The following is a 12,758-nucleotide window of genomic DNA, read 5'->3' on the forward strand; positions in this document are numbered from 1 at the left end:
TTAACTGATTTGTGGATCACAAGTTTATTGTTTGATTTTAAATATATTAATGGGAGCGTCGCTTTTAGTCTAGGCTAAATCTATATATTAGACACTTAACAACGCGTCACTGACACCCATCTCGCCTCTTAATACTGCATCCCTCACGTCACGTGACACTATACACTTACCCGGACAGATTTTATGATGGAAACAACAGCGAGACCTTGCAAAAAATTAAGTCAGCGTTGCTAAGTGGTCCGACATTAATTAAAAACAGATTTTTTGTTCCCGCCCAACAACTATTCATACGCAATCAAAACCCAATAATTCCCGAAATCCTTTTTTCCCCTATTTTTGCTACATTAATTCAATCTAACTATGAGTTGGCTCACAAGAGCTTTGAGTTTCCTTTAATTTTGGATTTCTCTCTCTTCCTTCACTAAATATCTCTTATACTGTCAATGTAAGTTTGATAATCTAGAATATTAATGGCTAGGGATGTTTTTGTTTCGCATCGAAGCCAACTTTGAACGATGTTACGTTTGATAAATCTCGTTCCCCGAGGCCGCGATCCTTTTGTACAGCGACTGGGATCACTAACCTCTAGAAGAATCCGAAAAAACCATCTCCGATTGCCCGATAAAATCGTGTTCATCACATGCAAATTTCTGCTATGGAAGGAGAGAATTGTAACAATGTGTGAGCAAGGAAAATTTCCCTTGAAAACTTCTCGCAATTTCACGCAGGCGCAATCAAACCGGAACCACGATTTTGTGGTTCTGGTTTTGGATTCTTCCAGAGCGCCCGTTAACCCATCCGTTGGACGAAAGTAACGGAGGCTCTGGGGACGAGATTGATGTTGGATCAAAAATCAAACTATCGCACATGCGTGGAAAAGTACATCAGGCCCTTAAACCACAGTCTGTATTACACCTATGATTTTATTCACAACAACGTTTTTCATATTCTCTACTATGTTAAAAGCTGTATCGGCGGACTGTTTTAGCAAAGAGAGCAAAAAAGCACGTCCTTCAGATAAATCCTACGTCTAATGACCCTTCAGGAGCGTCCACATTAAGAACGTCACCAATAAAACCTGCATGTTGTTTTTCTTCATCATCGCTTGGTTGAGCTTCTTCTACCTCCCCACAGTCTGTTTCAGTGGTTTCATTTACTTGTTCTTGTTTTTGGGTAATTTTCGTTCCTGTCCGTAAGCAAATGCAATAGTAACTTAGACCAGTATCACTCGTCAGACCTGGAACAGTAGGGTTTGAACTATGATCACACTATACCGGATAGCTTTTTGTGCCGACACGAAAAGCTATCCGGTTTAATGTAAACAGTAGCGGCACAGAACTGGAACAAGTCGTTCACACACATCAAGCATCGTGCCGCCCGAGCGGTTGGCCCAGGGGGGTTTGGTTCTTTAAAGGGGCTATGTCAGCTAGAGAGCATACGCGTTGAGGTTACTCAAATTACTTTCAACTGTCAAAATTCTCAAATCAAATGAAGAATGATCCTCGCAGTTGTGAACGCAATTTATGCAATTGCTTAAGAAGCCATGAAAAAAGATGTTCCCTTAATTTGACTTCATTTTCGCAGTTCTTATATGATTCATTTCATATACATCTGTCACATTCATCTTTTTCACGCGAATATATGAACACTTAATTAACCAGCTCCCACCATCAGTGGCTTCATAGCTCAGTTGCTTAGAGCATCGCACTAGGTCGTGGGTTCAAACCCCGTTGAAGTACTGATTTTTTCCCCAGGCTTCTTACACAATTACATAAATTGCGTTCACAACTGCGAGGATCATACTTCATTGCTCGAGGTTGCGTAGCACCGAGAGTCATAATCTACAAGCCGTTTTTCTTCTTCGTATTTAGGACACAAAAGGGAGGTCGGTTTCCCAGGCGTTCCTAGCGGAGACCGTTTATTCTCGGTAATGATTGAGGTGATGCGCGTAATTGATCTCGTTCTGACTTTTTAGCAATGATGTAATTTCCCCCGATTTTCGTGTATTCATACACGCGTATTAAAAAGCAAATACCCTGAAGAATACTCAACCGTCGATAAAGTAGGACATGAAAATATCATAGCGGAGGAAATCCTGCTTCGTGGTGTATTGAGGCATTACGTGTCTCAGAATATTGACGCAATTACTGGAACTCTACGGTTAAATAGATTCGATATTGCAGATTCATTTTCTTGCATGTATTTATAGTGATTTTACTCAACCTGTGAAATAGGTAGTAGAATACCACGCACTATTATCCACTTATTCTATTGTCTTCTTTTGTTTACTTGTAGCTATTTTGCACTAGTTGTTATTAACTGTTTCACGGCTCAAGTAAAATCACGCTAATTGATAGATTTTCGCAGTTGTTAAGATGTGAAGTCGCGTTGCGCTGTATAAATACTTGAGATATCAATGATTTAAACTTTAACTACTAGAAGCAACTTCAATTACTCGTCTGAGGTTACGTATATGCCATGGATATGTTTGCACTTGACTGTCACGCACTCTACGTGCAGCACTTCATCGGCCAATGGAAACTACTAGTCTACAAATTGAACTAGTCTACCTATTTTCGAAGTTCTCTAGTTTGGGAAATGTGTATTTATTTTTCATACTGACGTGTTCATTGATGTTTCCTTGATGTCCTCACACCTGAATATTTTCTTCCGTCTCAGTGGGTTTCAGTTTTCTTTCCTAGTTATTCACTTCCGCTACGGTCCAAATAGCTGTTCACACTACACAAACGTGTAGCACTGAACCTACCCGATGTGTGACGCTCCAATTCTTGAGACCGGCGCGGCGCAGCTTCGCTTGGTCAAAGAAATCGCGCCAAAGTCACCATTCTTGTGTTTTAACAGAGGCTCTATCCGCTATGATTTCCGTACCGGCGCAAAAGAAATCCGTTATATTGTGAAGAAAGCCTTAGATGGGGTGGGGAGAGGGATAAAACCGGTCGGGTATACTTACGTTACAAAATACTGTATCGTTAGGGATTGACAGGTCGAAAAACACGGTTGAAATTCCATGGTTTCAAGAAAGCCAATAAGTCAGTAAAAAAATTCTGATACTAAAACATTCCTGTCAGCGGTAAAAAATATTTCTTTAGTTCGCGCGTCCAAAGTTAATCACTTTCCTAGTTTGTTCTCTATGCATATTATTTGACTTTATTCAAGGAGAGTATCGGCCATATTAATGCGCTGGGAAGATCACGTAATCGACAACGGGAATCAGCATGCAATGTACGAAAATACGGAAGCAGCGTGGCCGAGAGTTTAGAGCACTGGACTTGCAATTCGGAAGCCCCGAGTTTAAGTACCGCCTTGACCACTAGGTGGATTTGTTCGACTCCTCGGTCATGCTTGCTTGTAAATAGCCAACTGCTTTGCCTCCGACCAGTTGGGATTCTTAACCCTGAATTTGAATTATAATTTGATTTGAATTATTTATTTCAGGCATTTGCCCAACCCAACAAGCATAAGTGCTATAAATATTGCCGAAGGTAAACAAAGGTCATTATTATTAATTATGTTGTCATTTAACAGCCCATTAAATGGGGTCTGCTAAGAAATCGAAACATTGCTAGAAATGGCACTGACTGTTTATCACGACTCGAGGATGATACATATTTCATAGAGCAGAAAATCTAACAATTGGGTTTACAAAAAGGTTCCAATATAGTAAACAATGCAATGGAAAAAGTAAAAAATTCATTTACCTTTGCGTTCTTCAGTAGGTGCCCCACACAGTACTTGGTAGTGTGCCTTGTCAAACTTGCTAATTTGAAGTCGAGTTGATACCTTAGCTTTCCAGCCACAAAATATAAGTCTGCATCCAATGGTGTCTTCTGGTTTACTGAAACAAACAAACAAACAGACAAAAAAGACAGAAGAAAAATGTGCCGGAGAGAAGTAACTGTGATCTCTGCTGCAGTGGATAAGGCTTCTCAAAAACTAGTCCACACAAAAGATGTATCCCCTTACTTGTGACTATTGAGCATTCGGACTTGTTAACTGGTATAATAGAAACTAGCAGTAATCGGGGATTAGTGAGTACGTTCAAATGTTTACCATTGGAATGGACGTTGAAGATAATTGTCACCAAAGTGTAGTCGTTTGAACAAATCAGTGAATTATGAAGACGAATTTAATCAGGGAGATGGGTTTTACAGAGACTACAATGCTCGTCAAAAATCTTGAAACACTTGTGTGCGTTTCCCCTTCCCCAATGTTGATTGCACAGTCGTCTTAGTGCTTCAAAATACGCGTGGCTCAACATTGGGAAAGGAGTGGGGCTTATTTGAGTGAGAAAAAAATTGCGAAGATTGAATGTAAGAAAGTTTCGAGAAAATTTACGAGAAACGGTGTCTGTTTCAATGATTTGTGAAGGGTATTGTAGCTTTCTTTAATGTAAAGACCAAAGTATCAACATTGTCTTTAAAGCTTATGAAGATTTTCTGAATAAATATAACTCGAGTGTAATATAACGACGTTGTTAGTATTAAAAGCACAAGAAAGGGCTATACTAATTTTATTCTCCTAATGAACTAAACACAAAACATTCTGACATTTAAAATACTTGTAGCTCCAACGAGTGCGCAAAACGGTTACTCAGAATGATGAAAGTTTTCTTCTAACAAAAAAGGGAGCGATACTGATATTTCCCACAGATGCTTTCCAAAAAGTAATTTGCCGAAATGAATTCTTAATGTTGGATCACTTGTCGATTACTTGCCTTAGTTCTCCAAACCAACAGTATGACCAGCTGGTTTTTTCTTGTCGTTTTAAATGTATACCAACCCAGTTGAGCATTCTGGATGTCCCCTTTAACATTTCTAAACATGTTTTTCGCCAAAGCGCTTGTTTCAAAGACCACGCAACCGAGAGAAACGAAGGGCTCTGGGAACGAGGAGGCTGACGTATTTTCGTATCCTGTACCTTGCCTTACCTTGCCCAACCCACTCAAAATCGAGTTTCTTTCTACTAAATGCTCATGCCCTGGCTAACGTCGAACGCCATTACAATTACAAAGATCACGGAAGTACAAGCCTAGTTAACCCTTTGCTATAATAGAATGGAGACTAGGAGATTTTTGCTAGTCTGATAGCAACGCTGCATACACACAGGAAAACTAAACAGGTGAAGAGCATATGGGTAACCTCTAAACCGCGATGGCACAACACTGTTTGTTCCAATTAATTCCTGAATAAACTTTTATTTCCTTTTGCTTCAAAATCATTGCACATAACACAAAAAATAAAGAGAGAACCAAAGATCATATTGAACTTCAACATATGTATGAAAGACCTCACAAATATAACCAAAAAACATCGTAAAAAAGTAATGATCATTATTTATTCTCAGCACTATTAACAGCGCAATCGTTTTTGGGAACAAGCAAATAATAGTCAAATTCAACATAAAAATATTAAGAATTCCAAATGGAAGGGAGGTAAACAATTTGGATTTTTGCAGCATTTTGAGAACGAAAAACGTTTGAAACGGCATTTAGTTTAAACCTATCTTAGCATCTCAAAGTTACGTTCAGAGGGGGTCAAACGTTCTCTTAATATTAAAATATATAGGGAGCGCAGAGATAGTACTCAGACCGTTTCACCAAGATAGATCAAGAGAGTGACAATTAACAACGAAATGATCTTAAGGAAGACAAAGGAAAAGAGTGAAACCAGATGAAGCAAGTGTACCCACTGAAACACATGTTCAGAGGAAGTTCAAAACTTCAGAGTAATCAAGGCCAACGGCTTGCAAAAGATTTAACATCGTAATAAAGTACGGCGTCACCTATACAAATCTGACGCGAAAAACTGTTGTCAACAAGCTAGGCGATGAGTGAAAGAATGTAAATTGTGATGGCACTAAAACGAGAGGTACCATATTTCAAAAGCTGGCAGTAAATTCGACTTCAGTATGTTGGTAACAGGGTTCAAAAAGGTCTTTCAATTTTCATTTGCTGTTTCCAACAAAACCAATATTGTGTAGTTCCAAAAAAATATCCATACCCTCCTCACGCAGGACAAGGGAAATTCTGACGGGAGGGGGGGGGGGAGGATTTAAAAGGAGGCAATTTCCAAGGGGGTGGGGAGTGGCTTTATGAGGTCGTTTTCCGGGGGCTTCGAGTATGCTTGGCTTGTTATTAAAAACTAACTGCTGCTCTGTTAAGCAAGCCATTAGTTATTTACTGTTAACGGGTGAGTAGTAATAGTCGCTACTGGGCGGCACGACCAATCAGAATCGAGTATTTAGACCACGTGACCTAAATTGACCAATCAGCGTCCAGGATTTCATGGGGGTTAGTACCACATGTAAAACCATCACGAAAAGTCTCCCAACATTCCCCCGTCATGTAAGACACACGAAAAGTCACGTTTCAACCAATTTTATTCTGACGACATACCTAGCGTTACAATCGGGACGTGTGTGACCTCCTATTGACGTCACGCCCATTTCGTTTTAAAAAGTTTAAAAAGTCATCAAAAAAATGGCCGGGAAAGCGGTGGTTCGGTGGCCATCGCCGGTACTGGCTAGAAAGTTCTTACTTGGTTGGAGCAGAGTCTGATCAGTCGGATGGACTCGGCTCACAGGTTCGAATCCTGTCGGGAACGGTTTTTTTTTCCTTTACAAATCTAATAAAATATCTACATTTTGTGCGTCGCACTCTGTCAACACTCGGTATCCAAAAGGATAACTGATTTGGCTAATGGTTACATCATCACTTAACGTGTAGTCTACCAAAGAAAGTACTGCACAGGGTATCAAAATTCTATAGAAAACAACGGGTGGTTCTAAAGTAAACCCTAACTCTTTTGGTTCTTAAATCAACTCCTTTTTTGTTCCTAATGAGTGGAAAGTTTATTTATAAAAATAGGAATAAGAGATGCGATCCCCTACTGCTAGCAACACATGTCTTCTTATTTAGCGCTAAAAATCGGATATATAACAAAACACATACACACATACAAAAAGTGGAGCTGAAAACTCTCTATTTCAATTTTGACTCACCATTACGAAAGCGTTCTCTCCGTTCCATCTCGAGGAAACGACTAACTATTGAAATCTCAGCGCTTGATGAGCTTATGGTTTTGTCAATTTACGCGCCGTTAGCGTTAGTCAGTTAATTATGCTGGCTAACAAGTCTAAAGTTGAATATAAATTAGTTCATCTCTACAGCTAGACCCAAGGGAGCACCTTGACTTATTATTGTAAAAACACAAACAATTAATAACTTAACAAGGATCAATTAAAACACGCGACAAATAAATTGACAAGACACGAGATACAGTTTTAAAAACTTTATTGAAAACCAGTGACAAAAAGAGTCAAATAAACAGCGATTTGGAAGGGATGGAAATTAATCATCTTCTTCGCCCATGGAGTACGTGTAAGGTCTAACTCGAAATTTCTTATGCCGAGTTCGTTTCCTCTGTTTGCCATGAGCATTATGATCATCCAAATAATTTACAAATTGAATCCGACGCCTTTTGCGCTTCGGGCCTTGTGATGGGGTTTCTACTGTGGGAGGAGGGGTCAGGAAACCAGGATTTAAAGTTAGTGGTGGGTTGGAGCTTTCGTTTTCAGGTTTTTGTAAGATAGCCGCTGGTGTTAATTTAGGTGTTACGTTGAAGGGGTTAATGGGAGTGGAGAATGCTGCCGTTGCTGTCGAAGAATCTTGTGTGCTTGATGTTAAGTCTGGAACGGTGCTGATTATTTCTTCCGGTCGTGTTCTTGTATTTAATTGTTCTTTAAAAGCCAGGTATCTGTTTGCAACTGAAAGTATCTGTTAGCTTTTTCATCGTCCCGAAGATCGTTTCGAGAAAGTAAGTCATCCATGTTGCCCTGTATTTCTTGCATAGCTGGAAGAAGTGGGACAGGCGAAAGATTTTGCTGCTTTAGATATTTTAAAAGCTCTTGAGGAATATTTTCTTGAAACCCTGCTTGGTTAAAACCTTCTTCACTGGGCAGGACGTTTGTTCGCAGTCGACAATTATCTTGGGTAGTAGTTTTCAGATCAATCAGCAGATAACCAAAAGGTCTTTTTACAGCCTCCTCGTACTGATTTAAAAAGAAATCAGTTTGCCCGGGATACATTTGCTTGGCAAGAGTCAAGATTTGCAATTTGTCTCGTGGGTTCTTGAATAACACCAGATAATGGCTGTTTAGGCTTATGCTGCGGCTACCTTTCCCCTGATGAAATAGATTCTGCACGATATAAATCACGCTCAGATTGCGATGATGAGAACCACGAGTAAAGAGGTTCACAATTCGCTTGTCTTTGCTGGCGTCAATCATCTGATCATCAAACACAATCAAATTCCGTTTGTTCACGTCAAAATAGGAATCTTGCTCCAAAGCCTTAGGAATTCCCTTGACGAATTCAATGTTTGGCATGGCGACTAACATTTGTGTATACGCAGGCTGCTATTGTGAATAACACCAAACGATCCTCTCCGGGGGAGGGTAAATGGTCTCTGAAGCTTGTTGCAATAGCGATCGAACCCAGGCCGTTTTTCCGGACCCGGTCATTCCGGCAATCATGGAGGTGAAAGGATGCTCGACGCGAAACCGCTGACATTTCTGTGAAAATATTGGAACTGTTTCAGATGGGGTGAGACCAGCATTGCGGTGTTTAGACATCACGTGCCTTTGCGTATTATCTTTTCTACTAAAGGATTTTTCGCAGACAGAACAGAGCCAACTCATGTCAACTCCTCAGGAGCAAAATGTAGACTGAGAAAGAGGTAGAATGTTGCGTATTTATATAGGTTTTCAGGCCACAAAATTCTATTGTTTTCCTCCTCCTCCTCCTCCTCCACCTCATTCTATTGTTTTCTATCCTTCGCCCACTCGTTTCATTTTTTTCGCCACGAGATTCTATAAAAGACTGCCAACTGCCATCATGAGTTCAGTTTGTCGCAATGTCTCAAGTTGTCAAGAACAATCGTGGTTTTCTTCAATTCTTAGCTGTTTGTCCAGCTCATCAGCGACAGTTTCTTTTACGGACAGCCAGTCCACAACAACTACATGCATTAGTCCAAGTCTTATACAATATACTTAAGGAATACATTCTTATCCCAGAAGAAAATAAGCGGAACGTGTTGCCATATAAGGATGCTCTAGTAAACCTAGCAGAAACAAATGTACCTTACAAAACAAAGAAGCGAATCCTTGTACAAGAGGGTGATGGCTTTATTCAAGACCTATTGGTACCTGCTGTTACAAGCCTAGGATTTTTGATGCTATAAAAGAGGAAACGAAACTATAAGTTACTCACTTGAAGCTACAGTCTGTCACGGGTACGCATCAAAATGAAGAGAAAGATAGATTTGGTTGAAGAAGAACACGAGAGTGAACATGAAGAAAGCGAAAGTTCTGGTGGTGAAAGCGAGGATGAAGAACCAAGAATAAAAGAAGAACCAAGAATAAAAGATGTTTTGAGTCATCTTTCCCGAGCAGTGTCGGAAAAGCGTGCTTCTGATTTGCTGCATAGTATGGCTGCGTCCAAAGATATTCTTTTCTGGACTCCCAGCGGACAATTACTTCGAAATAAACGCACTATTCCCGTCACAAACATCGCCGAGCTAGTTGATGAGATAATGAGAGTAATAATGACGAGAGTTCATCGGATATTGAAAATCAGGAGGAGGAGGAGGAAGTGGCTTCTGAGAATGGCGTTGAAACTGAAGGCACCCAAGAGAGCGACAACGACACTGAAAGCGATAGTGAGGAAGCAGAAAGTAGTAGCCCTGAAACGTCCACCACCTTTCACTCTAAAAGTCCCTGTGAACGTTGCGAAAACTCTAATGTGTACTCCACATTGATCATGAAATGTCCTAAATGCTTTTGGCACGATAACTACAAGATTTGTCCTATATGCGATCACCAGATCCCCGAGGAGAGAAAATACATTAAAGAGGGCTTTCTTCGGTGTCACGATTGTGGATTAATTACACACAAAAACGCCAAGACGTTGGAAACCAATTTTTATTCACCTTCTAAAGAGGAGAACGAAGAAGATGATTAATTTCCATCCCTTCCAAATCGCTGTTTATTTGACTCTTTTTGTCACTGGTTTTCAATAAAGTTTTTAAAACTGTATCTCGTGTCTTGTCAATTTATTTGTCGCGTGTTTTAATTGATCCTTGTTAAGTTATTAATTGTTTGTGTTTTTACAATAATAAGTCAAGGTGCTCCCTTGGGTCTAGCTGTAGAGATGAACTAATTTATATTCAACTTTAGACTTGTTAGCCAGCATAATTAACTGACTAACGCTAACGGCGCGTAAATTGACAAAACCATAAGCTCATCAAGCGCTGAGATTTCAATAGTTAGTCGTTTCCTCGAGATGGAACGGAGAGAACGCTTTCGTAATGGTGAGTCAAAATTGAAATAGAGAGTTTTCAGCTCCACTTTTTGTATGTGTGTATGTGTTTTGTTATATATCCGATTTTTAGCGCTAAATAAGAAGACATGTGTTGCTAGCAGTAGGGGATCGCATCTCTTATTCCTATTTTTATAAATAAACTTTCCACTCATTAGGAACAAAAATGGAGTTGATTTAAGAACCAAAAGAGTTAGGGTTTACTTTAGAACCACCCGTTGTTTTCTATAGAATTTTGATACCCTGTGCAGTACTTTCTTTGGTAGACTACACGTTAAGTGATGATGTAACCATTAGCCAAATCAGTTATCCTTTTGGATACCGAGTGTTGACAGAGTGCGACGCACAAAATGTAGATATTTTATTAGATTTGTAAAGAAAAAAAAACCGTTCCCGACAGGATTCGAACCTGTGAGCCGAGTCCATCCGACTGATCAGACTCTGCTCCAACCAAGTAAGAACTTTCTAGCCAGTACCGGCAATGGCCACCGAACCACCGCTTTCCCGGCCATTTTTTTGATGACTTTTTAAACTTTTTAAAACGAAATGGGCGTGACGTCAATAGGAGGTCACACACGTCCCGATTGTAACGCTAGGTATGACGTCAGAATAAAATTGGTTGAAACGTGACTTTTCGTGTGTCTTACATGACGGGGGAATGTTGGGAGACTTTTCGTGATGGTTTTACATGTGGTACTAACCCCCATGAAATCCTGGACGCTGATTGGTCAATTTAGGTCACGTGGTCTAAATACTCGATTCTGATTGGTCGTGCCGCCCAGTAGCGACTATTGCTACTCGGATGTTTCAAAACAAGAATTATTGTATTTGTAATCTTTTAATTAGGGTCGGCTGAATTCTTTTTTTATTTATTTGTTTTAATGCAATTGTCATCGGTCATGAATAAACTTCCAGTCATTTAGCTGTTGCTTTATTACACTGTTGTGGTATGCACCGTAATGTGATAGTGCTCTAAGCCTTCTTCTTACATGTTTTAACTGAAAGGAATTAATTTCAGTCCATTCGGTGTTAGTTTAAAGGTAACTTTATCTTTTACTGAATGTATCACCTCCATGGCTCTTCGGCAGTGGCTTACCGTTAATTATTAGCTAAGAAAGACCTCTACAGGGCAAAATTGATCTTATTAGACCATGTATTAACATGATTAAGATTTTTTTCTCACTTTATCCCACAAACATTTACTTTTCGCATTATACAACATTGCTGACGGAAAAAACAGAAAACCAGGGAAATTCCAGGTGGTAAGGAGGCCTGGCAAGCGCCCCCTGGAATGGAAATTTTTGCGGGGTGGGCGATTTACCTACACATTCTACAAAAGTTAATTTTATATGTATTAATCTCGTTTTTTCTCCTTAATTGTTTTTATTCCATATGGCGGGATGCTCTAGTTATTCATACAATAAACCCCATTATGGGAGCCTTTGGCTTCAGTTTCATGACTCTGCGGTAAGATAGAACCACAACTTAAGAACCTATTATAAATAACCACTCACCTGTATGGTCCTGTTGGTTCATAAAGGTACACGATACAGCCTTGTCCTATAAAGCAAATACACATAATATTAGTGAAAAGTCAGGTACAAAGAGTGCAACTCAATGTACGTGTCTAGGGGAGGTAGATCCCGGTGGTGTGGCCAACCTTTCCAGGGCTGGGTGGGTTGTCTGTAAGGAGAGATCTTACTATAGGGATAACCTGATGACCCTCCTTCAGGTGTCGTAATGGCTACCTGTAACAAAGTATGTGTTTGTGTTTAACAGTCCTATAAAATTATTAAGCGATATCTTAAAGGCAATCAGACAAGAAACATGCTAAACATTATTCCTTTTTTAACAAATAAATGGTATTATCCATATTTAATTTCTATCCTCTACAATTCGCTTCATGCCTTAAGGTTTCCTGCTAACTGAAGTAAGTAAAAAGAAGTGCTAATTGGCAACCTAGAGTGTTTTTTCCAGGAAATAGCCACCTAACATTTGCAGAGAACAGAATGGGAAGACGTATTTATGTAAATATTTACGTGTACAGTGTAGTTTGGTATGAAAACAAGAGAGAGAGAAGCAAACCTTCGATACTGCTGAGCTGGTCCCTAGTTGTACTTGAAAACTCAGAGCAAAAGGGCCTGTCTTGCGTTAAAAGGATTATGACATCCTCCTGGGTTATAGCTACTTTGCGCTTGGTTATGTAGGGTAACAACGCTTCGATACCCTAAGTAATTGAAATACCAACAATAAAAACCGTTATAACATTTTGCGAAATAACTAAAGGAACCTAATATGCACCAAGCCTAATGCAAATGGACGAGAATAATAGATAGGCACATGTGAAGTTCGACACTAAGGC

At 39.7% G+C, this 12,758-nt stretch overlaps 1 protein-coding gene across 1 annotated transcript in view; it reads right to left on the minus strand.

Moving 5' to 3' along the window:
• Positions 1 to 12,758, minus strand: part of LOC140927959 (RNA cytosine-C(5)-methyltransferase NSUN2-like) — a 67,519-nt gene continuing 54,761 nt past the window's right edge. The window contains exons 19-22 of the mRNA XM_073377665.1: positions 12,482 to 12,623; positions 11,911 to 11,956; positions 3,720 to 3,856; positions 1 to 1,186 (exon numbers count right to left, since the gene is read on the minus strand). Of these exons, the coding sequence (XP_073233766.1) occupies positions 1,014 to 1,186; positions 3,720 to 3,856; positions 11,911 to 11,956; positions 12,482 to 12,623 (498 nt within the window). The 3' untranslated portion in view covers positions 1 to 1,013. The remainder of the gene's footprint in view (positions 1,187 to 3,719; positions 3,857 to 11,910; positions 11,957 to 12,481; positions 12,624 to 12,758) is intronic.

The sequence above is a fragment of the Porites lutea genome, chromosome 2, assembly GCF_958299795.1.
Source record: "Porites lutea chromosome 2, jaPorLute2.1, whole genome shotgun sequence".
Taxonomy (NCBI): domain Eukaryota; kingdom Metazoa; phylum Cnidaria; class Anthozoa; order Scleractinia; family Poritidae; genus Porites; species Porites lutea.